General features: G+C 48.0%; 5 protein-coding genes across 19 annotated transcripts in view; 2 read left to right on the top strand and 3 right to left on the bottom strand.

The window, feature by feature from the left end:
* LOC121601165 (myotubularin-related protein 3) overlaps positions 1-11,013 on the bottom strand; it is a 34,201-nt gene extending 23,188 nt beyond the window's left edge. The window contains exons 1-2 of one of the 12 annotated variants that reach the window (XM_041929983.1): positions 10,645-11,013; positions 4,318-4,755 (exon numbers count right to left, since the gene is read on the bottom strand). The gene's annotated coding sequence lies outside the window, so the exon portion shown is untranslated. The other 11 variants (XM_041929990.1, XM_041929997.1, XM_041930013.1 and 8 more) reach the window with 11 other exon arrangements.
* Positions 11,014-12,873: 1,860 nt separating this feature from the next.
* Positions 12,874-14,180, top strand: LOC121603555 (mitochondrial fission process protein 1). Its single transcript, XM_041932445.1, has 4 exons — positions 12,874-12,973; positions 13,093-13,220; positions 13,294-13,403; positions 13,476-14,180. The coding sequence occupies exons 1-4, from the start codon at positions 12,922-12,924 to the stop codon at positions 13,642-13,644; spliced, it is 459 nt and encodes a 152-aa protein (XP_041788379.1). The 5' UTR covers positions 12,874-12,921; the 3' UTR covers positions 13,645-14,180.
* LOC121603550 (pickpocket protein 28-like) lies at positions 13,929-16,774 on the bottom strand. Of its 2 annotated transcripts, XM_041932424.1 has the most exons (7): positions 16,646-16,774; positions 16,403-16,532; positions 15,902-16,211; positions 14,957-15,819; positions 14,785-14,876; positions 14,531-14,709; positions 13,929-14,474 (listed from the first exon to the last, which is right to left on the bottom strand). In XM_041932424.1, the coding sequence occupies exons 1-7, from the start codon at positions 16,695-16,697 to the stop codon at positions 14,208-14,210; spliced, it is 1,893 nt and encodes a 630-aa protein (XP_041788358.1). In that variant the 5' UTR covers positions 16,698-16,774; the 3' UTR covers positions 13,929-14,207. The 2 variants fall into 2 exon arrangements, with proteins under 2 accessions (XP_041788358.1, XP_041788357.1); XM_041932423.1 differs by having other exon boundaries at positions 14,531-14,876.
* Positions 16,202-23,896, top strand: part of LOC121603551 (proteoglycan 4) — a 76,425-nt gene continuing 68,730 nt past the window's right edge. The window contains exon 1 of one of the 3 annotated variants that reach the window (XM_041932437.1): positions 16,202-16,293. The gene's annotated coding sequence lies outside the window, so the exon portion shown is untranslated. Of the gene's footprint in view, positions 16,294-16,505; positions 16,582-23,896 lie in introns of those variants that run through there. The other 2 variants (XM_041932426.1, XM_041932428.1) reach the window with 2 other exon arrangements.
* On the bottom strand, positions 21,644-23,526 carry LOC121603554 (apyrase-like). The gene has a single exon (XM_041932444.1). It carries the CDS (start codon positions 23,481-23,483, stop codon positions 21,783-21,785), a length of 1,701 nt encoding a protein of 566 aa, XP_041788378.1. The 5' UTR covers positions 23,484-23,526; the 3' UTR covers positions 21,644-21,782.

The following is a 23,896-nucleotide window of genomic DNA, read 5'->3' as shown; positions in this document are numbered from 1 at the left end:
CTGCTTCCCATGACCTAATTATTTGCTTATCCTCGGCGGTACGGCAATACATCAATCGCCCAGCTCAGAGAGAATGGTAAAATGTTTGTGTTGATCTTGCTCTTTTCGTTTATATACGCTACAGCAGCGCTAATCTTATCGCAAACACGAAAATAAATCGTTGCAAGCAGTGGAAACTCGTAACAAATCACGTCAAACATTGTTGTTTGCAGTTGAGCAAGCAGCAGTTTAAGATTTTGCAGCTAGACTGTTGGTCAACATAAGTACACGCCAAGCTGTGTCACAAATAGTAATCGCTAATTAATTCTTCGTTCGAGAGACATCACAATGGAGCTTTGGGTAAGCGCTCGGTATGGTACTCTAACGATAATGAGTTCGAACCTAATCGAGAGCACACGAGACAGATTGAATCGCGACTCGTCATTGTAAAAGTCTTCAATTTCGTAAGGCAAAAATAGTTAAAACATGTAAAAAAAACGAATGGTTCATAAAAACACTACGCTTTTGTTGCCCAACATCGTCCATTACATCCTCGATAATTGCTTCAACTCTGTTAATCGATTACACAAGCACTGTGCATGGTCGTCATCTCACTACTGCTGCTGTGCACACAAGATGCAATAGTTTTTGCACTTATCAGCTGCACCACACATGCTCATCAGCCCATGCACACACTTTAGCCGTGTCGATGAACTCCCCTATTTAGCACCACCCGATAAGCAAGCTGAGCGTCTTTCGATCGATCATCTCACGTCCCGCCGAACCGGTGCAATCCAGTGCGGCAAGCGAGCATTAAGTGTCTTGCCGCACTAACGCGTACTATAGGGAAAGGAAGGGGCCGCCCTCGAGTGGTGCACAAACTATACACGTGACGTGTACCTGCAATGCAACGCAATCTAAATAGTGTACACTTTGCAGTACTAAGTACGGATTTCAACTGTGTACACGAACGGAGGGATGTGGTTTTGAATTCGTTACGAATCAGTTTCTGGAAGGTGGATGGATCGTTGCGAAATTCTGAAAAGCAATTACAAAGTTGAATCTTTTATTCTTTATGACATGTAATACATGACGGATAACAAACGACAAAACACTATACTAGACGTTATTACACAAACAACAATACATCAGCAAGTGTTGTAGGCGGTAGCAGCTTCTAATGAATATTGCTACGCCATTACCTCGAGAATACCAAACCACCAAGGAAGCAATAAAAGGAAGGAACTAACATCGTTAACAACACTTTATTTCTAAATGACTTTTAATAAAACATTACCAAAAGATTAACTCAAAATGTCAACCTCCAAACCGCGGTAAAAGCAGGTGTTGTATGAAGCAACTCAGCAAGAGCGATCTCAAAAGAACCTAGGATTTCCCCCACAATGAGACGGTGGCTTGTAAACGGCACCAGCATTACCACCCCCCAAAGCAAACCCCCGCCGGCAGCAGTCTAAGGAAGGTTTGACCGATCATAAAACGACCAACGCTACATACATTAACTATTCATCACGCAATACCTTCATTTGATAAACTGTTCCGATAGTCGTGACAAAGTCGGGCTCTCTGGGCGCACCATCGGGCGCATACAGCACAACCAACACGAACTACGAAATGTCTCTCCAAGTACTTCCAAGAAATTGGAGCACTTCCACACGTGCCGAGAAGTACCCCCGCGCCACTAGCAGAAGGAACACAGGTGCTTGAGAGTTACACGCTAGGTCCGACTGACTTCCTGACTTGCAGCTACTAATGGGGGGGCCGCTTGTCCACAAACTAGAGGACACACAGCGGTGCAATGTTCTGATTTCAACGTCGGCACAAGGCCAAAGCAACTGCTGCCTTCCCTTTTTTTGCTCTAGCGGTCGAATTGAGGTCAGTAGACTGAAAAAAGGGAAATCAGGAAAAAAATAAGGTTCCACACCAAGACAACCCAAAGCCCCTGTAAGACACGGTGGAGAAACAACCCAACAGAGTTTGGAGAAAATTCAATTCCAACCAAAATAGATGGCCCTTTTTTTCGGTGGCTTTTACCGGATGACCCAGTTTTTGTGCGAAGTCCTCAGTACATAATAACATCATTGAAACTGCCTTCAAAACCTAAAAACAAACGGTCTCTGTCGGTTAGTGTGTTTCCTTCTCACGTTGCCGCTGGGACAATGCGACATCGTCCGGCCGTCCGGCTTGCTCTCATTGGGGCTCGATGATGGACCTAAACACTAACTGCCCAAAATCCTTAATCGACGGACATAAAACAGAAAACGATGGTAGAACGCATTGCCTCGTGCAGCGTCGTTTCAGAGGTAACATGAACTCTAACCAATGGGGTAACCAAACAAGGGCAGACCGTCATTAGGAGAAAATCCATTTATGTGCACTCGCTCCAATGCCTTCCTCTCCACCAACTCACCTGCTCGACAGCTTGATCGGAAAGATCTCTCTTGTGGAACGCCACCAAAAAGGATATCATTATGAAGACGGCGACAAACACGGCACACAGTGCGCGGCGTTGTGTCTTGGGAAATGTAGCCCCATTGCAGATAGAAACAGTTGTTAGCCCCAACACTCCCTCCTCCACAGCAGCATGTAGTCGCTGGACCTTGGAATGAGTCACCCTGTGTTGATGTGCATGCGACCTGATACGATCAATGAAACACATCAATCAATCACTCGCGTCACCAAAGAGGCAAGAGGCTTTTTGGGACGAAAGACGAGACAGATCGTGGCATCTGGTAGAGGAACGGACAGCCCGAGTAGACGTCAGTGCGGTACTGATGGCAAAAGGATAAAGTGCAAAAAGATATGGCTTAATTACCTGACGATAGTGGCGAGTATCTCTGTAAGGTCTTGCGAAAAAAGATGTTAGATTTCTTCGTTCATTTCCATTTTCTATGGCTCCAAGGTATTATTTGTCACGGGAAGCACGTGCTGCATAAGATGTTGTTTGGTAGAAAGTACTTGTCGTTTTTAAGCCTTAATTCTTCATGGCTTTGATTGACACATCAAGCAGTGGCTAGTTCATTTCGGCATGTTGGAGAATCTAATGAGCCTAAGTTCCGTATGTTATTGAACACATGCTTTTGCCAACTTGATCATCAAAACTGTCCCAAAACTATGAGCCTAGAGCAGAGTTTCAAAAGAGCTTAGCCGCTTCAATTAGAATATAAATCAGAATCATCTTATTTGTACTTCTCATCGGATATATCATCATCAAAATCAAAGCACAGTCATTTTCCCATAATCGATCATGCAAAACGACGAATAAGAATCCAACCACGTGAGGATGGAGACATTCAAACGTTTACCGATTTCTTCCGTCCTTCCCTCTTTCCCTCTATTAAATCGTTCATTCCGAACGATGAACCTCTTTTTGAAGTGTCCGCAAGCCGCAACAACGCGATAGATGGATGGCCTTGGAGTGGTGTGATTGAACATACAAACTCACACATACACAAGGGGAGAAAAAGGAACAAAAACGTATGCACCATTGAACCACATTGCGTGACGAAATGGGACTGATCGTTGAGGGTTTTTATTTTTGGAGAATGAAGAGAGGGTGAGGTGAGTATGTGCAATTTTTTTTTTCGTTGTTGCCTCAGTTTGTCTATTTCGCATTATTTGCCAAAAAGTATCCACAGATCGGATGCCAGTTTTGCCGTACCGCTTCCGGAGGGTCGATCGTACGAGAACGGGAAATCGCATCAGCATTAGAGTTCGTTCCCGGAACTCATTTCAAAGTGTGGCAGGCAGTAGCGAGCACCAAAAAAACCTCTACTCTCCACCACCAGAAGGCGTGTAATTTTTTCTTCTTTCAATTTTGCAAATTTCTGTGCCTTCATACCCCTTTTCCGTCTAGCTGTGATGGAGAGCAGCGGGCAAGGCTCTAAATGTGAAGTTTCGTTTCGCTTGGGAGTTTTTGATTGAATTTCAGCTAAATTAGCGCTGCCGGCGTGGCGTCGACGAGAACCGCAGCCTCTAGAGCGCGCAAAGAATGCTTCGTTAATTGGTTGATTCGATTTTAATCGGTCCGCTCCTCCCGGTCGTCTCTCCACGTGCCCCGTGGTCGAGCGTGTTCCGGGATAATTAAAACCTAGCTCTCTCCCGGGCGGGCGTAGAACCTACACAACGCACATTAGGCTTTTCCTCTCCACTCGGTGCTACTTTTTTTTTGCACGATCGATGATGAATGAATTTTCCCGAAACTATTATTGCAACATCATAGAGGAAATGTGTTTTCGAGTTGCACTTGTATTTGATATTTGCTACAATATGTAGTTCATAGTGAGTGTTTCCTCCCATTTTGACTTTCACCTCACTTACCTTCGTCAATAGCTGTAGATTCTCCGGTGGCAAAGCTTCAACTTATAAGAGCAGCTAAAATTCACCAACAATAATCCTTTGAGCATTTCTTCGCATATTTTCTGCCTTGTTGTCTTTGTTGACGAAACTCTAACGGTTGCCGAACGAAGGCATTGCCATCGGCTATAGAGCAGTAGTTGCCTGATAATCGCCTCACTGAACCACACCAAATTCCACGCACGATATTTTCCACACTGTGTCTTTGCCCTTACAAAGACAACGTTGGTTAATTTCTTTTTTCACAGTTGTTTTTCCACTGTTTTTCCACTTTTCACTTAACACACGTGTACACAGAAGCCACAAGACGCTGGGTTCGCACTGATTTACTGCTCCATCGAGATACTACCATTTCATCAAAGCACACAGAGGGTAAAGATTCGACGCTTCACGCTCGACAAACTGCAAAATGGATGGAAATTTCACATTTTCATTATAACGATTGCGTCACGCAAAATTAACGCTGCGGTTACGCATTGCTTTATCAAGTATAACTAGCTCTGGCGTTGGGAAATCTATTTAATCACTTGCATCACACAGCACAGACCACACGCAAAAAGTGACCAAACTATCGTAAAAGGACACGCAAGCCACACAGACGCACACACACACTGCTGCAATGCTGCAGAATCCTTCCAACACATGGTGTTTTTCGGCTGCTGTCTGACAGCTCTCGAGGTGCGTTTGTTGGTGTGTGTGTGTGTGTGTTTGTACTACAGACATCTGACATTTGTCATTCTGAAACGTGACAGGACCGTAAGGACACATAAACACATACTGGTGTGAGTGTTCGCTTTTCCGATTTTACCACCGGAAAATTAAGAGTGAGAATATTAGCTAGCCGTGTGCGGCAAAGAATACAGTTAACGAAACGAATAAACAGGTGAGATGGAAACGGTAAAAGGGCTTTTCCTTGGCTCCATTTTCATTTCATACACACAATACACCATACACCATGGAAAATCGAAGGAAAAGCGTATGAAAAATAACAATTTCCACAGGAACCCACACTCTTCATGCGCCATACACGTTTGGTGACATTTTCGCTGGCGCCACCAGTACACAGGTGACGTAATAGAGCATGACTGGCTTAAATTATGAGCGTTTGGTAGAAAATAACCCACACACATTCTTATTTTTTTACATTTTTACTCGTTTCGCCGTGTACAAATATGTTTTGTGAAAAAGTATTATAGACAAAAAGGCTCTCACAATTGCAACAGATAAAAACCAACACTCTCCTCCAACTCGGTGTGTGTGTGTGTGTGTGCATGTGTTGGTGGTATAGCGTGTGCATCAGCTGTACGCGCTCGGTGCATAGCGGCGATAGGGAAGGCGTAATGGAAAAATACGGGGAAAATTCGACCACTCACACACACTACCACAGTGGTCTGTGCGTGGGCGCCGCGCGTGTGTGTGTGTGTGTGGGAGTATGAGAAAAATGCAGCCAAAGCGTAGTACACACCTACGCGCGTCGGAGGAAACAAAAAGGAAACGCCACCACACATAAAGCAGCAAAGCGCCCTACCAACGGCGCTGAAAACTCGCGAGAACAAGCGCCATCGACGGTTTCCCTTTTACCCAGCCGTGGTAAAAACACAAAGAATACACACACACACACATAAGAACCATCCATATCTTCTGCCCTGTGGTGTGCGGCTCCTTCAATGACGAATCAAAGACAAAGGAGACGGGAGAATCGATTTGAATGCTTATTTGCATCAGCAGCACAAAATAGAAGCATCTGAGAGCGTTTTCTTCTCCAAACTGTGAACTGTGTCGCAGTTTTGCCTTGAACCACACACACACACATTCTGCAAGATGGCAAGACACAGTTACTCACAGGGAAAAGCCACTTGAACAAGCTGAAGAACTCGAGCGGTTGGGGCATGGATGTGGGCAGCGCGGCATCTTGGAAAAACAATGTCCTCCAAAACACCTCCATCGTGACAGATCGTCACGGGCCCTTTCTCCACACCCGGATAAGGTAGACACCGACTCCGTGTGCTGTAGTGTTACGGTATCACTACCATCACATCATACGAAAATCCTTGGCCGGCACACCGTTAGTTGACTGCTACTGCCCGACTTCACATCCCCTCTCCTTGCCCCTCTTGCTGTTACATAACGACACGTGATAAGAATGCGTTTAATTATTCCGTATAAATTATCACCCAAGCGCCCCCACCAACACATCGGTTCTTGGTTGTTTGTTTTGCCCATGGCCTGCTGAATCTATAAAACCTAACAACCCAAACAACAACGCGCAATTCTAGATGGACTTTTGTTGTTACGCTCGACCGTCGACCACCTTGGCTGGACTTTGATCGCACTACGCGCTCTGAAGCAATCCATCCGCGAAAAACGAAGCAGCACCAAAATGAGGCGCTAAACAACACAGCACCACACACACACACACACACACACACACACACACGCAAAAAGTGCAAAACAGAGCGAATGTAGAACGAGGCGAGGTGAAAAGCGAACAGAATGTAGTTGGTGTGTTTGCGATAAATTGCAGACGATTTGCTTCAGTCAGACAGGTGCTGCTTTTCCTTCGTTTTTGCATCGTCAAGTAACACACGCACATATACACACATACAAGTGCGAAGAAAAGTGTAAATTTAAAAGTAAAACAAAACCCACAAACAATAAAGTACTACAAAAAAAAAGGTTGAACGAGCTGATGTGCAAAAAAAAAAATGGTTCGAGAGGCGCAAAGAACACTTTCCGTTGCAAAAGGCGTTCGTTAAAAAGGCAAGAAGAAGCAAGCTCAACGAGAGACAGCATAAACCCCCAAAAAAGAGGAAAAAAACCATATAAAGATGATTTCCTTGCTTTTCTTTTCAAACAAGCTTATTACGCTTTTACGGAGGGGTTGATGATGGCGAGCAGAGGAGGCAAGGCATTTGCTTTGTACCCTGCAGCGACACTTACACTAAATGTACACTTGCCAACGGAGGAATGCTTGCTGGTGGTGTGTTTTTGCTTTTTAAGCGCTGTGGAATGTTAATTTTCTTTTCTTTTGCTTTCTTGCACACACACACGCTCTCTCTCTCACACACACAAGTTTGCGGTTTTGAAAGGGGTAAGAATGGACCGGCGATAACGGGGTAAATGGTTGGCGTAAAAATTCTACTTTTGATAGAGCGTTTGATTAACCGCACGCGTCTTCGAAGAGAAACGCCATAAAGCAAAAACAAGAGAGGAATGAAAACAATCTACAAACTAAAGTGGGTCCATCTGGGGGGGGGGGGGGGGGGGGGGGTATATAGCTGCGGTAACAATATCAGCAAGGAATGCATCATTTTCTTCATGCACCGATAATTTTAACCACAATGCAATTATCAAAAGCACAAAACGATAAGGAAACAAACGGCCAAGGAATTTCTCCTCATTTTTTGTTTGTACTGGTTGCGTGTGTGCGTGGATAAGTATGGAATAGGGCTTTGTGTGTTATTTTGTGTTGATTTTTTCGGTGTTCACTCGAATCCCTTCCTCCAACACCATAACAGCACAAGGAACAAGTTTGGAGAAAAACACACAAGTTCGATTACACGTTGACCGCTCCGTCTGCTAAGGGCATCCCCTGTATCACACACACCCTTGTTCGCACTAATGGCTGTGTGCGTGTATGTGTGTGTGTGTTGGTATCTAGGATACACAGACACAACATCGTAGTGGGCTCAAGGAGAGTGCGGCTGGCAAGTGTATCGTGCTCTCCATCACCCCTTAAAAGGTTCCTCCTTCCCTACCCCCCCAAGGTTACATTGCAAGCCAAGGTCGTTGTTGCTGCTGCTCTGGGGCATCAAACCGCTTGCAGTGTGCGTACACATAAGATAAGACGGCTATTTCTTTTTTTTTTTCGTCTTCCCTCTCTGCTGTGAGCACCAGAGCGTGTACGAACACACAGAGCGACACAATAAACACAACAACAAAAACAACACTCACACATTTCAGCTGCAACGCTCTTCAAACGCTGCTAACAAACGGAAAGGTGTAAACATATTACTTAAGGCTTATTGAAACATTGACCTCGAAAAGTCGGCCGACGGGTCTTGACGGGACTGGATAACGATCACAACACAGCACTGAAACGCACTTTTTTAACATCAAAGTTGGAGCAAAGTGAAGGAGGGTAATCCTCCTGCTGGAACTTTTCCCTCGAACTATTTTTCACATTCACCCGCCACTGGCTGGGGCTAGTTGGTGCGCCAAAAGGTTATCTTACTTTGTTCACCTTTCTTATTATGGGCGCCATCGTCAAGCTCTACCCTCCCAGCCCCACACACACACACTGAGAAACGACCCAAGAAAATAAACATTCAACGGCCCCGATGTTCCACCAATACACACACGCAGACGCGCACACCCGCCCGTCACTATTCAACAACCCCCAACCCCCATCACCCACCACACTATCCCTTGTATCAAAGGAGGCGGCGTAAATGATCTCGCCAATACACTTTGTACCGCTGTGCAGCTGGCTTGTGTGCATGAGGGTTTGATGTGCATTTGTAGAGCTGTGTGTGTGTGTGTGCGGTCAGTCAGGTGATGATAATAGTTTTCCCTCGGCAAGCTTCATCACAGATGATAAATTTGCAACATTTCAAACACTCACACACACACACACACACACACATACAATCAAGCGTTTTCTAATGTAATCAAATGGCATGGTAGCGAAATGTAAATTGATCATCGCTCACTCACACGTCAAATGAGGGTTTGCATCGTTTGGAAACGGCGAAACGTCAGCATTTGAGACGGGGAAAAATAAACAAACGTATTCTCTTCATCATTCGGAACATCGCTCGCTGGTAGGGGTTTTTCTTCCTCTTTTTGTACTTCGTTTGTTAGTGAACTTAAACGTCATTACCATATGCCCTTTCTGAGCCCCTGAACAACACGTCACACAGAAAAAAGGAGGCCAAAAATCACCTTACCGATGGCTTACAAAAGAACACCGAATGAATTTGCTCCGTATTGGGCTTTGTTTTAACTTTCCCACACAGGCAATGGGTGGTTGCGGTCGCTTTTCCTCGGGAAATTTTGCACGACACGAACGGAAAAAGGTGCTAAAAGAGTGCGCGTTGCAGTTTTCTTTTTGCCAGGTTCGATTGTTTTTTTTTTACCTTCACACTACTCCACACACACATATATTAACCTCCATCGCACCTAATAATAGCGAGGTGTGTTGTGTGTTGGTTTTGTTTCGCCTAGAGCAGCTGGTTGGTGTATTGGTGCGGGGTACGTCTTCTTCGCCCCGAGGGTGACCAATCAAAAATTGAAAACAAAGGAACACACCACACCAGCAGGCCACGGACGACCACGCCAGGTACATTATTGGGGGGGGGGGGGGTGAGAAATCGCCTACTGCGATGGAGCGGAAAAAGCTTTGCGAAAATTGGACAATGCTTGGGAAAATGGTAAACCAAATTGTCACGAAGTGTTATCGATCCCTGCTTTGTTATGCATTTTACAGATTGATTTATGCGTCAAGGAAATTATTAACATTGTGCAAATCAAAATACAGCAATAAACACATTCGTCAGTGCAAGTGAGCAGCAATAACACTCGGCGCGCTGGTAAAATCACGAAGAACACTAGGAAGACGTAATTTTAGTCACTTTTTTTTCAACATCACAATGCACACACACATAAACAAACGCACTGCGCACTATTTCGTCGCACGTCTTACTACAGTGCACACACAAAACACAGTTCGTTAACCCACACACACACACAAACACACACGCATATTTACATATGCTTGTGAATTTCTGTACGAGCGACTAATAAAATTGTTAAAAATTATAATACAATTAACCGAAGCCGTAACGTCACACATTTAACCGTCCCTTTGTGCAAGGAAGCCGTGAAGAACTGTTTACTACTACACATACTATGTACCACTAACACCACCACCAGAAAGGAAAAACGCAGCACGCACTGAGCGTTTCATAGAACCGAATCGATTTGACTTTCGAGTGCAACCTCTTCCGAATTGTGTGAAGCAAAAAAAAACCAGACGTTGGGATGAGCACAACCCCCCTCTCCGTCACACACACACACACACTCCCACCCACCCGCACCCACTTCCTTGTGTTCCTACGGACAGCACACTGCCGCCGACGAGCGAGTCAAAGCAACGAGATTTCACTACACCCGCCGTTGGCGTTCCGGACGGACCACTGCACATGAATGTGTGGTTTGCTGTTTTTCTTCTCGTTTCGCTCGCCCTTCCCATTTACCAGCTGCAAAGGAAAAGATGGAAGAAGAACACACTTGGCTTACACACACTGGCTTTACGCAATCAGCGCGAGGAACACGAACGAGCGCAAGGGTGGGAAAACGCACACATACAAACGCGCGCGCTGCACTTTGGAGCGCTGCACAGAAACGATGGCCCACACCTTTGCCTATGTGCCACTGTGGAAATGTGAATGCACGAACCACGGCACGGAAAACACACTCCAATGTGCGACAATCACGACGAAAACGCTTTTCACGCACGCGAGAGACACTTTTCTTTCGACCGATTTTCACGCGACGCGCTACAGAGCCACAGCCTTGACAGCCCACTTCGATCCGTATTGTCGAACAAACGCGTCATTTCAGTGCCCAGAGCGCTGTGTGGCGAGAGTGTATTGTTGATTTTTTTTTCTTCTTCTTTCTTTCCCCTACTGCTGCAAATCAGCACTGTACGCTGGTGTAGTGGTGGTGGTGCGATGTGCAGTGCAAAACAACACGAGAGCAAACGCACACTTACACACGCCGATCCCGTACAACAGGGCGAGGGTTTTTGACGTTCGAATATTTTTCGCTGCATCATGCTCATTTTCTCTACCCTTCCTTTTCTTGTCTACAGTGCTCGTTTCGAGCTGAGCTTCTGTGCCCCCCTCTTCCACTTTTCACTCCAATCACTTCCTCCACCTTTGCCATTTGGGTTTCGTTGTGTTGGTGAAAATGTACGCGTATCATATACCGAGATGTGCATGTTCTCGCTCGTTGTATTATGCCATCTCTTTCGGACACATGGACGCGTGAAAAAACGTAAACAAATCGTGCAACTGATGCGAAGTAGAAGTGCTCAATTTGGTTGATTATTTCAAATGAAAAGCAACAGAAAATGGGCACATGTGTTATTTTATCAATAGCTGAAAGTATTTAAATTAGGTTGCAACGCATAGGATCGCTGTTAACAGTGATCGCACGGCCGTAGCTGAGCGAGATGTGATCAGGCAAAACATCTGGCGACAGGTAAGTTTCCCAAGAAAAGAAAAAAAAGTTGGAAATTTGTCTATGCTCTTTACTCTTGATCTTTTCCTCTGTTAATATGCTTGTATTTTAATAAGAAAGTTTTAATTTTAAATTTTAAGTTGTTATAACTTTCTGAAAGTCTGTGTCACTTGCGAAAAGTGGTGGATTTGAGGAAATTGAAATGAACTTGATGAAATTAGGTAGTTTTTGTCTGATGGCTATACGGCTCAGAAAACGGTGTTGCCATCGGACATGGATATCATGACAGTGTTGCCTGTTGTCTTGGAAGAGCAAAAAGAATAAAAGGTTGAAGTGGGAAAATCTTTCGGTACTTTGGCACGGAAAGAAATCTGGAACCTATGATTTGTATTGAAATACCACATATTACTTTCATAGATGGAGTGGAGAGTAATGGTCATGCATGAAGCATTTCTACCTACACCTACATTCGTTTGATATTGCTTCGTAACCATCAAACGGCACGCGAATGGCCTCGTCAGAACTGACACGAAATAAATATTTTAATTAACAGCACCGTTAAAAGTTGAACACCGGCTTTCTCCGATTCCCTCAACGTCAATATCACGCATGAAGTACATAAAAAGCCATCAACGAATAAGCTGATGCAATAGCGCAACATGTACGAGTAAGTGAGACGGCGAAGTGCGGATGTTACAATGGCAGACACATAAAATGTAGGAGGCCCCCGTGTGGTCAATGAGGCAGGTGGTGGGGTGTATTTATTTTTTTCGCCATTTAATTTTGCCCACCAACACAACTGCACACCAGCGCGAGCTTTTTGGCGGCCTATCTTGAACCCTCGAAAACCCTCACAACGACTTACAAAAAGGCTCGCACAAGAGGGAAAATCGTACCGATTTGGAGCGTTGGCGAGCTCACGAAAAATGGTCTGCGGGCTTCTGCCCTGTGGGAAACTGCCTTTTTGACACATGGTGTCGTCCGCCATGGCACAGCTGACACAAACAAACAAAAAACCGTTTGGCAAGAGAAAACCGAAGCTGTCCGCAAGAAACGCTCGCAGGAAAATCTAGCGCGGCACTTTTGTCACGTGCAGACACGAACGGCGGTCCAATGTTATGTAAACAAAGTGTCGAGTGACGGGCGCTGCAGTTCTGTGTGCTTGTGGTGCAGCTGATTATCGCGGGCAGGTGATAAGAGCTTTTGTCGAGTGGTTAATTTACGTGTTTTTTTTTCCTCTGCCGCCTCTCACGTCACTGATCCGCTGACTAATAGGGGTGTGCTGAAGCGGTTAGGAAAGATAGGTCAACCTCAATCGGCACGATGTCAATTACCGAGAAGGATCTGTACCGGGACACCCCGGTGCGTTATCTAGGTATGATACGGGTGGGGTGGAGGGGCACACGCAACGGGGTTGCTTTGTTACATCATGGTGCCACCCAATCGGAGAGCCGTTTTCCTTGACCCCGTTTTTCTGCTTTTGGTGCATTGAAGGATACGCGAACGAGATTGGAGAAGCCTTCCGACCGGTCATCAAGAAGATCTTTGTGCATGCGAGCTACGCGGTGGCGATCAGCTACGTGCTAGCGGATACGGCCGACAAGTCCAAGAAGCAGTACGATGTACGTCTAAAACATTGCTTTAGTTGGGGGAAAATGCATACTTTACTCATTTCCATCGCTTCCTGCTTCACAGAAACCGGAAATACTGGGTGGAGGATTCCGTGGAGCGGCCGTTGCATCCGGTGACACGCTGTTGTGGCAAATGTTTGCCTCCGTCATCATACCCGGATTTACCATCAATCGGTTAGCATAGGAACAAGCAAAAGCATGTTTATTTTGCAATTTAACACACGTTTTCTTCCGTCTTTGCCGCAGGATCTGCTGGCTGTCGAAAGCGGCCTTGAAAGCGAACAAGGTCAAGGGACCGGTCGGCAAGTGGGGACCGACGCTGCTCGGCCTGCTGGCCATTCCGTTCATCATCCATCCGATCGATAGTGCGGTTGATTATGCGATGGATAACACCTACCGAAAGTATGTTAAATAATATCGCCTTCTAGCTCAAATGCCAAACGATGGCGTTCGAACGGTTCTTTCGAACTGAAAACGGATCGATATGGACAATAGCCAAACTACCGATAGACAGAGAACAAAGCGGAACAACACAGCACAGAAGGGAAGGGAAGGAAGAAAGGGAATTTTGCACAATAATTTTAGATTACGACAGTGCCAGACGTTGCAACACGTGGTGCGGGTTACTATTTTCTGCTTTTTTGCCAAGCAACGAGTTAATTATAGGGAGGAGTGAACTACACCTAAGCCAGTGTTTTGCTCATACTATTGTACTACTACTACACGACATAAGGCGCTACTACCAGACACACACACACACACACCAATGTTTGTTACACTTTACTGTGATAGGAACAGCAAGGAACAGTAGCAGCAGAGTTTTCGTTCGTTGAGGCACAGGGGACAGGACAGATAAGCTTACATGCAGGGTGGTTGGGATGGTCCTCCTCTCTCCCTCCTCACAAAACGGTGCTATTTGAATGTCACAACAGTAAATAAAATGCCAACGTCTTGCCTCAGAAGCTGTGCTGCCCGTTTTCAGTCGTAGAAAGGGTAGGACGTTCCAGTGCGCTCCTGGCCGAAGCCGCGCCCGAGCTGAGTCCGTCGCGAACGGAACGTGTTCCGCACCCAACCGTTTGCCTGTTGCAGTCGAGAATGAACAAGATGCTTAAGCTTAGTGGCAAACTCTTTTACCATTGCATTGCGTCCCGTTTGCAGGTGATAGTCGTGCGCATCATAGCGTTCGGCGTCCGTTGGACGGCCCAGAAACTGTATCGCTGTTGTGTTAAATGGTTTGGAGCCAAACTGATGGAAGAAAATGGTTAGAATTGAAAATGAGAATGTAAAGAGCGTTACCGTACCCAAAGTAGTTCGTTTCGAGCAGCGGTCAGATGGTTCGCTTCCACGTTTTGCTCCTTTCGGTTGATGCGTTGCTGCTTTCGCTTTGCACAGTACGGGCGCAGTGTGACGAAGTAGATTACCTCGATGAGCGAGATGATGGAAAAGCCCAGGAAGAGGCCAAGTAAGCCACCAACGTTCGCTTGAGAGAGCGGTAAGAATGAGAGAAAACAGATTAAAAGCGCTAAAACTGATACCAGCGAGGAATAGAAGTTACATAGAAAGTCGGTAAAGCCCACCAGCTCGCCCTTGGTAAAGCTGCGATAGTACATATCCTTCACAAAGATGTAGACCAGCGCCAGGTTCTGCCTGCAAGCACACATGGAATGGAAAAGTCACATCCGAGATTCCTCATTTTCGAAGCATTCCCTCTTTCCCCACTCTCTCACTTTGCATACACCTCGTCCTTCACGTTGTCCAGCAGCGTCTCCCGTATGGCGAACCGACCAACCTGCAGCTCGGCCGTGGTCAAGTCCGGCACGTAGCTAATCTCGAAGCACCCGGGCAAACAGGAGCAGGAAATGCTCGTGTTGGCGCTGAACGCAATCGAGTTGCGGATCTGCTCGTAACAGCGCGCATTCGCCCGGCTGCAGATCTTCGTGTCCTCGTACAGCTTCGGCAGATAGTACAGCACGCAGCCACAGTTCTCCAGTATCAGCTTCGCCTCGCACTCCAGCTCACAGTTGTTGCGCGAGTACACGCTGTAGTAGGACAGGTTGGCTTCGCTCGCAAACACGCACTGCCGCTGCGCCTGGGCCACCTTCCGTATCTGGTCGGTGGCGTCGTTAATCTTGGGCGTGATGATGATCCGATTCTCCGTACCGACCGGGATGTACTGCGCGTAGTCCGTGATCTTGGGCGTTTCCGACGGGCTGTGAAAGATGATCTTAAACCCAACCGACGACGTGGAGGAGCAGAAGTAATCGCTCGCATTCGCATCCAGCACCATCGCCAGGCCCATCGCTACGCCCGGCCCGGCAATGAAGCGCGGATAGGACGCATTGGACGGTTCCTCGGCGTACCCGTTTTCCGGCGTCCACAGGATCGGGCGGAATCGGCCACTGCTGCTGCCCGCCTCGGTGGGAAAGATGCTCGGTGCGGTCGCGTTCCGAAACATGTACACCGTGTCGAGCGTGTTGAACGTGCAGCAGAGGCCCTCGTCGGTGAAGATGGATTGGAATATTTCCGAGCAGCGTTCCGGCTGCTTCGCGTACCGGCAGGCTTTCAGCAGCGCCGAGCAGGGTTGCGTTGCCTGCGTTGTGGGTGGAAGGAATAGAGTGAATAGTGTGAAGCTTAACTTGCACACTCAGCATCATCCTCCGGGGCAAACGTACACTCAGCAGCATCCGCTTCACCGCGGACCAATTCCCCTCGTACTGTGTGTCGTTGAAGTCGTCATCGATCGAGCAGATGCTTTGCAGCACCGTCTCCTCGAGCGTGTTCTGCTCGATGCGCTCGGCGGCCTCGCGCCGCATCTGGTTCATGTTGCAGATCGTCACGGCCGGAAACGGAATGTCCCGGATGTGGGTCGCGATCGGGTTGAGGGCGATGATGATCGGCGACGATTGCCACTTGATGTACACATTCGAGATGAAGTAAATCGAGCAGGCGGTGACGACAAGAAAGGTCAGGAAAAAGTAGGCCCTGAAGCAGCAACAAAATGGCGTCCAATTAGTGTGCGGCAAGTAGAGCTTCGGAGTGCTCGAGTGGGCATTAAACGTTTGTGGTAAGGTTAGGATTTTGACGGTGGACAAAATCAAGTGTCCGTCCTTAACTGATTGATCATCCTAAGTGTCTGTGTGTGTTTGTTTTCAATTAATAAATCACTAATCTACCTTTCGCAGAGCGTCAGCGATACCGTCCCGATGTACTTCAGCCCGTGGATGGTGGTGTTGAGGCAGTACTCGCGAAGATTCTCCGTAAACGAGACACGCTCCCTGTTGATTGCCGCTTTGATGCGTTGCTCTGCGGAGCGGAGGATGCATATTTTGAAGCAAAGTTCATAGCAGCTCAGGTAATGAGAAGGAGGAACGTTACTTTAACATCGGGTTTAAAGCACGGATTTCAATCGCACTTACCCTTATCGAACGCCACGTGCGGCAGGCGGTGCAATGGGAAAACGGGAGCCATGATGGCGTAAACTGATGATGCGTCGGTTGATTTTTTTCCTCTCTACCGTGACCACTTTACCACTGCAAACCACAACAAAACCATTCACCGAGTGGGTTTGTAAAGCATGCTTTGATCTTTTATGCAGAACCCACTGCGAACCGTAATGGAAATGGATTGTGGCTTGAAATGGCTTTTTGGGGGAATGGGGAGACCACATACACACACACACACACACGGACACTATCGATTAATTTGTGGCTATCATCAAAATAATATTGGAAAACGTGTTTGGCAGCTACTGTGAGGGCAATTTCTCTTGTAAGGGCATTGCCGTTGAAGCCCTTTCGATCAATACCGCAGCATCACATGCCTCACGTACGAGCACACACACACACATCGATTGGAGGGTAATTTTCCCCCTACCTAAAGTTGTTCTGCTGTGCGGGGAAAACACCTTGAACATCGATTTTGGCGCCGAACAATGCTCCTTCGAAGGGAAGCTCCCCCCCAATGTAAGGCGTGTGAAATTGGTGGCTTCCGCCTCAGTGCAATAACCGTGCTACTTGCAGCGAGTTTATGGAGCACGTAGCACGTGTGTGTGTGTGTGTGTCTTTTGTTCAAGAAGAATGCGGCATTGCTCCTGCCGCCAAAGTTGCCAAATTTGTCTTGGCTTCCCCCTGCAGAGACCACATACGCGGGCGCGCGCTCTAACCTATGATATTGACGGCGGCCTCCCATCAATTGCCAGCCCGGTAACAACGGAAGGAAATTATTTGCATGTATCGACAATCAATCAACCACTCCGCCGGCGTCCTGCCGATATATCCTGCTCAGCCTTACAGGACGCTTGTTGTGTGCTCCGTGCGCTGGCGAGATGTGTAGACCACGAAGGTAACATTAATCCTTTGGTGTGATTCGAGGGACGAGGGAGAATGTCTTAGAAGCTCCACGCCGTGGATGTACGTGGAATCGAGTTTTACTGGGGTTTTCCGGCATAGATTGGAGTTGTGAACGTGTGACTGACGATTGGAAGAAAATCGTTTAAAAAAACCCATCCTAATTTCTAAGCAACTGCCTGCAAACGAACCATTCTTTGGTTCTGTTGTAATATCCACATGTGGTTGCTTTTACAGCAGCACATACTTTATACCCACTTCGAGCGCCAGGGCCCTGATGGTGGGCCACAAAATGCCGCAGTTTAATCGATCGAACCCCAGCTTCCCGAACGACCTTTCATTAAAGTTTAATTTACAATTTTGTCACTTGGCCCAGCTCTGGCAGTGGAGTCTTTCCCCAGCCCCCACAAGAATCGGGCTTTAAAGTCATCATTTTCCAATTTTTCAGCTCACTGGGTTGCCCGTTGCCATAATCCATGTGCGGACACCCGGGTCGGAAGGTAATGGAATGATACTGTCCTTTTTTTGCATCTCCTTAGCACGAAAAGCTCGGCCCGGCTGTGTGCTTAGTGGCAGGCCGAGCCAATTTTTTGGCAAATTTTATCGAAAATATCGGTGTGGCACCATCTGGTCCGGTGCGTGTGTGTGTGTGTGTGTCTGCTGGGCGTTGGGTTATGATAGGGTTTGGACGGTTTTTTTGGAACATTGAGAACACCTTTTTGCTGGTCCCTTCCGTTCCTATGTGTAATCTGGGGGAAAGTTGGAGAGATAGAGGGTGCTCTATTTGTGCTTATCCACAAACATGTATTTTCCACCTGGTTCGCATGCTTTCTGCTGCTGTGTGGGACATTGGGATAATTAAAGTTTACGGTATAGGTTGGAAGTTTTGCATGCTTTTTGATGCTCTTGGGCTTTAAACGTGAATTCCAAATTCCACTGCCCAGGTTAAGTAGCTTTAAACCATTTAGAGCGCGTGTGTTTGTGTCTGTGGTCCTTTTTTGTTCACCCACCCAACCGTGTAACGAACCGAGACAGCGTTTGAACTCTTATCCCTTTGAAGCTGTTTTGGATCGAATTTACTCTCACGCGCCACGTGCTTGGGGAGGAGGCTATCGATATCCCTTCGGTGGTGATTCCGACTTCCAATTACCCCCTTTCAACGGGGGGGATCAGTAATGGCAAATAACGACGAGTGCCGCCTGGGAAAATGCATCAAAGAGGTACTCGCCTTCGCAGAAACGCTAGACGCTCATTCGCACACACGATCGTCTGACTCGTTATTAAAATTTAATATTAAAACGAATCGAATACAAACAAACAAAAAACAGCATCCAATCCTGCCAATAATCAACGCTTCGTATGCAGAACAAGTTTAACAGCTTAACGGGAGTGCAAGAGTTGCGTTAATTGAACAAGAATGCAGCAGATTTACACTTCAGCTCACATTGTGCAATGCGTACTGCTGGAGGTGTGGAAAAGGCGAGGAATAAAGCAACAAAAAAAGGGAGGGAAATTTGCTCGCTTTCATGTCCAACGAAGCAATGTAGAAGATTTAAAAATAATTAAAATAAACATAAAAACCTCCCCTGCAAAACGTGTCGAACGCTGCTGCCACCCGAAACAGCAGGACATGGAATTATGATTCAATTATGCGGCGAAACGGAACTGTCCAGTACACATCCTCACACATAAGAGAGCTTTTGCACTGTTATAATTTGGCCAGCTACTTGGAACAATGTAGCGGGATTAAAAACGACGGGAGTCATCTGTGTCTCCTCTTGCAAATGGAATTAATGAAACAACAGGGGAGATTTCCTCTCCTTTCGTCCTTGTTTGGTGCGTATGCGCCTCCATTACTGGTCGAATATAAACATTCCAGCCTGCGGTTAAGCCTCTTGAATTGCGATTCTGGTAACGTGCGCCGGGGGAGGATAGAATAAATGAACGATCCAAAAGGAAAGCAGAAAACGATGAAACGGTGAACCACGCAAAATGGGATAAAAGCCGTTTTTTAAGCACCTTTTCGCTGATAGTAAGCTGATAAACGGAATTTTAAGCACTAGAACCGCGAATAAACCAACTAAAGGCTAAAGAACTTCGCGTTTTCTCTCGATTCGAGCCTTCTAACCGGAAGCGGAACCGGTCAGCTACTGAGGCTGATCGCGTGCCCTTTGACTGGTTTTGTTGCAAACAGTGGACACGGACAGTGGAGGGGAACAATCCGCACTGAAGGGGAAGGGTGGAAAAACAAATCAAACCGGTTAGAACCAACGGGGGGGGGGACATTCACAGCAGTTGCTGTTGGTGGTCAAATAATGAAATTATATGTAAAACTGTAGGACAGAGAAAGTACTCGAATTCTTCTATGTATTTCTCTTTTACATTCTTCAAGGACACATGAATCCAGCTTTTTTGAAAATCTACAAATTCTACCTCCATTCAAAACTTGTCCGTTTTTCTCATGCCCATTTCCCAACAGTGACCGTCCGGATGGCGTGTGACACAAAGTTTATCTTTGCTTATGTTTGCATAAACACGGCACTGGAGGGGGGTGGTCAACCCTATCCATCCGTCCATCCAGCGGGAACAAATTGATGCGACCCCATGCAGTCATAACGTTGCGGATATGCACTTTTCCGCAAGCCCGCCAAAGTGTTGGGCAGAGACAGTTTCGCCACCTGCGGCTTCGTTCTCAATGGCGCAAACCGGACATTACATGCTTCTGCTTCATTTGTGGAGCGAACGATGTAACAGGACTTTGCTGTAAGGACCCGGTTTGCCCGGCGGGCACGTGACGGGCGGGATATTTATCAATATCATCGTGGCGTGACGTTTGTTTGCGATTTTTGACCCTCCCATTCCAGGATGGGACAGCAGAGGATCGTTCGGATGGTTGTTTGGGAATGTGTGCACGGGATTTTCATTTCATTTCAAACTCTACCACATGGCCACTGGACTGGATGAGATGGGAAGGACGTCCGTCTCTCTGGGGAAGCTTTTATGCGGTGTTGCCCATTTTAGCCTAATTTCCAACAAGAGACCTGCCCGTACCGTAAGTAAGCGTGGCAGCTTGTTCAACAGGCAAAAGTGGTCGTCCTGTCCGGACATACCAGAACACACACACACACACCCAGTGTTGGTTACTGTGACAAAGCACCACCGGTGTGACGAGGCGACAGTGTGACCGAGAATGTTGGTTCCAGCCGTTTCTAAACCGTCACACCACCGCGTATGTAAACATGGACATGCATGTGTATGCACTTCTCCTGTTCGGTCGGTCGGTCCGGGAGGGGAGTGAAAATTCCCCGACACGCTTTCCCGCATTTAGCGCAACCACATGGGCCGTGCCAACACAGCACGGGCGTCGTTCCGCGTGACCGTTTCATCCGTTGGGCGCAGGTTCTTGAAGCAGGTGCTTGAAGTGCCGCCCTGCCCCCGGTCCCCGTCGTTTACTTTCGTCATTAAGCCCACCCTCCCCACGCCGTTTTAGGTCAACGGTGGCGCAGGCAGATTTTTAGTGCCATGTGCTAGGAACAGATTTTAAGTAGGGTTTTTTTTCTATTCCATCTTTCTGTAGCCTCAGCGCGCTCTTCTATTCACTGTTGTAAATATTGACACATTGGACTTTGGAGGAGCAAGCAAGAAGGCGCATTGTGTGCGGATGCTACCCGCTGTCTAGTATTTGCATCGTAATTTGCTGGCCGTGTGTTTGTGTGTGTGTGGTAGTAAGTGGCGTAGCACCCGTAGGGAAAAGCGGCACAAATTAACGAGCACTAATCAGTTAAGCGTGGTGTTGCTTGCACTAACTTGCCGCCGTGGTTTGTCACGGTGTGATCCGGAGCGCGGTGTCGGTGCTGCGATGTGCATAAGCCACATCGTGTGCTAGAGATGATGATGGTGGGGAAAGTGCAAACTACTTGTGGGCTGGGTGAAATTAATGAAAGAACTGTCCGCTGACAAAAGGTGAGGAAAGAAAATTGCGAAACAGATTTGCGTACAGCAGCATAGTGCCCGTTTGCCTGGTGAGAGAAAATTACCCAGAACTGAAGCGCCATTAAGCCGGGTAGATGGTTTATTGTTATGATCGCATCGTTTAGTTTATTTAAATTAATCTCCCTCATATTTTCTTGCTAAAAGTGAAAACAAATCGTTTAACCGAGTTCGTCGCTTAGCGCTTAACCCCATTTAGTGCGGAGTCTTTAGCCGCTCACCGGACAAAAACCATTCGCCCATCCGTTCCCTGCATAATGGGCGACATCTTGGCCACGTACCGCTCGAACACGTCAATGTCCAGTGGGCCCACGCGCACGTTGGTGCGATGCTGCCCGAACATAGTGTAACCGTTGCCGCCGCTGCCAATCCACGCCGCAATCGCAATCCGATAGGTAGCGTTCAGGTCCAGCGGTTCGTAGCGCGGAATCCGGCACACCCGGCACCGCACATCCACACGCTGGACGCGCTGCAGGGCAGGGCGCGTCAGGTTGAAGACGACGCGCAGCCCCGCGAACTGCAGCACATCGGCCGTATCGTACCGGCTGGCACTGTACTCGAGTGCGTCGAGCAGATAGTGGCCGCGCAGCTCGAACGTATCGACCGTGTTTTCGTACGGGATGGCCGTCACCAGATCCTCGTACGTCAGCGTGCCGGGTGCGAGCGAGGTCCGGAGGCCACCGTCGTTGGTGATGCCGATCGCCGCGTACGTCCACTCGTGCTCGGCCTCTCCCCGGCCGACGTAGTAGTCGACGAACGCGTCCGCAACGAAGCTGCCGAAGTTACACTCCCCCGTCCGGCAGGCCGGCTTGGACAGGAACACCTTGGACGCACCTACCGGGCGTACGGCAAGCGCATCGACCTGCGTGCGCCACGGCACCAGCTCTCGCTCGATCTGTTCATCCTTGGGGAATGATTCGTCCAGATACTCGGTGTTACCTTCCCAGCGCACCGCTTCGCCACGCTCGTCAAAGTACACCACCAGATGGCCCAGGTACTTGGTGAACGAACCGGCCTGTACGATCAGCACCCGGCGGCCGGCAGCTTGCTCCACCACGAACGGATAGCTGCCCGCCGGCACGTCCGGCCAATCGGCCACAGTGCCCGTGTGCAGCAGGGTGTGCGAATGACCTCCGACAACGACGTCCACATCCGGGCACTCCCGCGCAATCTGCTGATCGATGGTGAAGCCACAGTGTGACAGCACTACGATAATGTCCACGCCGAGCTGCTTCAGGGCCGTCGCCTCCTGATTGATGCACTGCACCTCATCCAGGAAGCGGACCCGGTCCGTCATGCTGAGCGTATCCGTCGCGTGGTGTATCACACCAATGATTCCGATCTTGCGACCACCACGCTCCAGCACGACACTTCGCTGGTACTTCCCCTGTAGCGTCGGCTCCTCGCGATCGTCGATGTTGGCAACCAGCATGGGACTGTCGATAGCTCCCAGAAACGGTACCAGTCCCTCCACACCGTGATCGAACTCGTGGTTGCCGAGGGTCATGGCATCGGCGGGCAGCAGGTTCAGAAAGTAGGCAGTCACATTCCACCTCAGCAGCGTGTACCAGATCGTGCCCTGGAAGCTATCGCCTGCGTTCAGGTAGATTGGGTTCCGATCGGCGTACTCCTGCTGCAGCGATTTGATGCGGGAAACAACCCGCCCATACCCGCCGATGCATCGTTCACCCTCGTCCGGTTTGCAGCGCGTCGAAACTGTGTTCGTCTCCTCGAACCGGGCATGAAAGTCGTTCAGATGGATGATGGTCAGCGGGTAGAGCAGATCGTCACTTTTCTCCGTCCTCCATGCTTTGCTAATCAGAACACCTTGCTCGGAGGCGGCCGCACAACACACACCACACACGGCCGTAACTGTCAAACAGATCCCGAAGCGTAACAGTGCTGGGACGGTCCACATCTTGCCAGCGTCGAACGACTACTGACACTCCGCTGGACTCGTTCTGTCTGTGTTGGTTGCGCTGGTGTGGGCAATTGTGTTGATAAGAGCAAATCAAAAACATTGACCGTGGAGAACGGGGCCTGTGGAGGTATTAGAGACGATGAAATGTGACGATCCAGCACTCTCCGACGTTGGATGCTGTCGGGACTTCAAGGAATGGGGGTTCGTTTTTCCATTCTCACGACCTAAATTGTGGGGGTTTGATGAACCAAAAAGAAGGTGTGATAGCAGCGTGACCGACGTTAATAACTCTTCAGTATCAGACGCTTTGGCTGCATGTGGTTGCTGATAAGCTGTGAACATCGATTTTAATGCAGATTGATGCAACACCGGTGGTGGAACGGTTGAACGGGGTCGGAAGCGCTTAGGAG

This window comes from Anopheles merus, chromosome 2R (genome assembly GCF_017562075.2).
Source record: "Anopheles merus strain MAF chromosome 2R, AmerM5.1, whole genome shotgun sequence".
NCBI classification, from domain to species: Eukaryota; Metazoa; Arthropoda; class Insecta; order Diptera; family Culicidae; genus Anopheles; species Anopheles merus.
This window is presented reverse-complemented; position numbering and strand designations above follow the sequence as displayed.

What these genes read in the sequence shown, in the direction of transcription:
- LOC121603555 (XM_041932445.1), top strand. Translation starts at nt 12,922, where the DNA reads ATGTCAATTACCGAGAAGGATCTGTACCGGGACACCCCGGTGCGTTAT. An exon ending in AGTCCAAGAAGCAGTACGAT is followed by an intron (nt 13,221 to 13,293) that starts GTACGTCTAAAA and finishes CCTGCTTCACAG; the next exon opens with AAACCGGAAATACTGGGTGG. An exon ending in CCCGGATTTACCATCAATCG is followed by an intron (nt 13,404 to 13,475) that starts GTTAGCATAGGA and finishes TCTTTGCCGCAG; the next exon opens with GATCTGCTGGCTGTCGAAAG.
- LOC121603550 (XM_041932423.1), bottom strand. Translation starts at nt 16,697, where the DNA reads ATGGCTCCCGTTTTCCCATTGCACCGCCTGCCGCACGTGGCGTTCGAT. An exon ending in GCACGTGGCGTTCGATAAGG is followed by an intron (nt 16,533 to 16,645) that starts GTAAGTGCGATT and finishes TCCGCTCCGCAG; the next exon opens with AGCAACGCATCAAAGCGGCA. An exon ending in AAGGACGAGGTGTATGCAAA is followed by an intron (nt 14,877 to 14,956) that starts GTGAGAGAGTGG and finishes GTGTGCTTGCAG; the next exon opens with GCAGAACCTGGCGCTGGTCT.
- LOC121603554 (XM_041932444.1), bottom strand. Translation starts at nt 23,483, where the DNA reads ATGTGGACCGTCCCAGCACTGTTACGCTTCGGGATCTGTTTGACAGTT.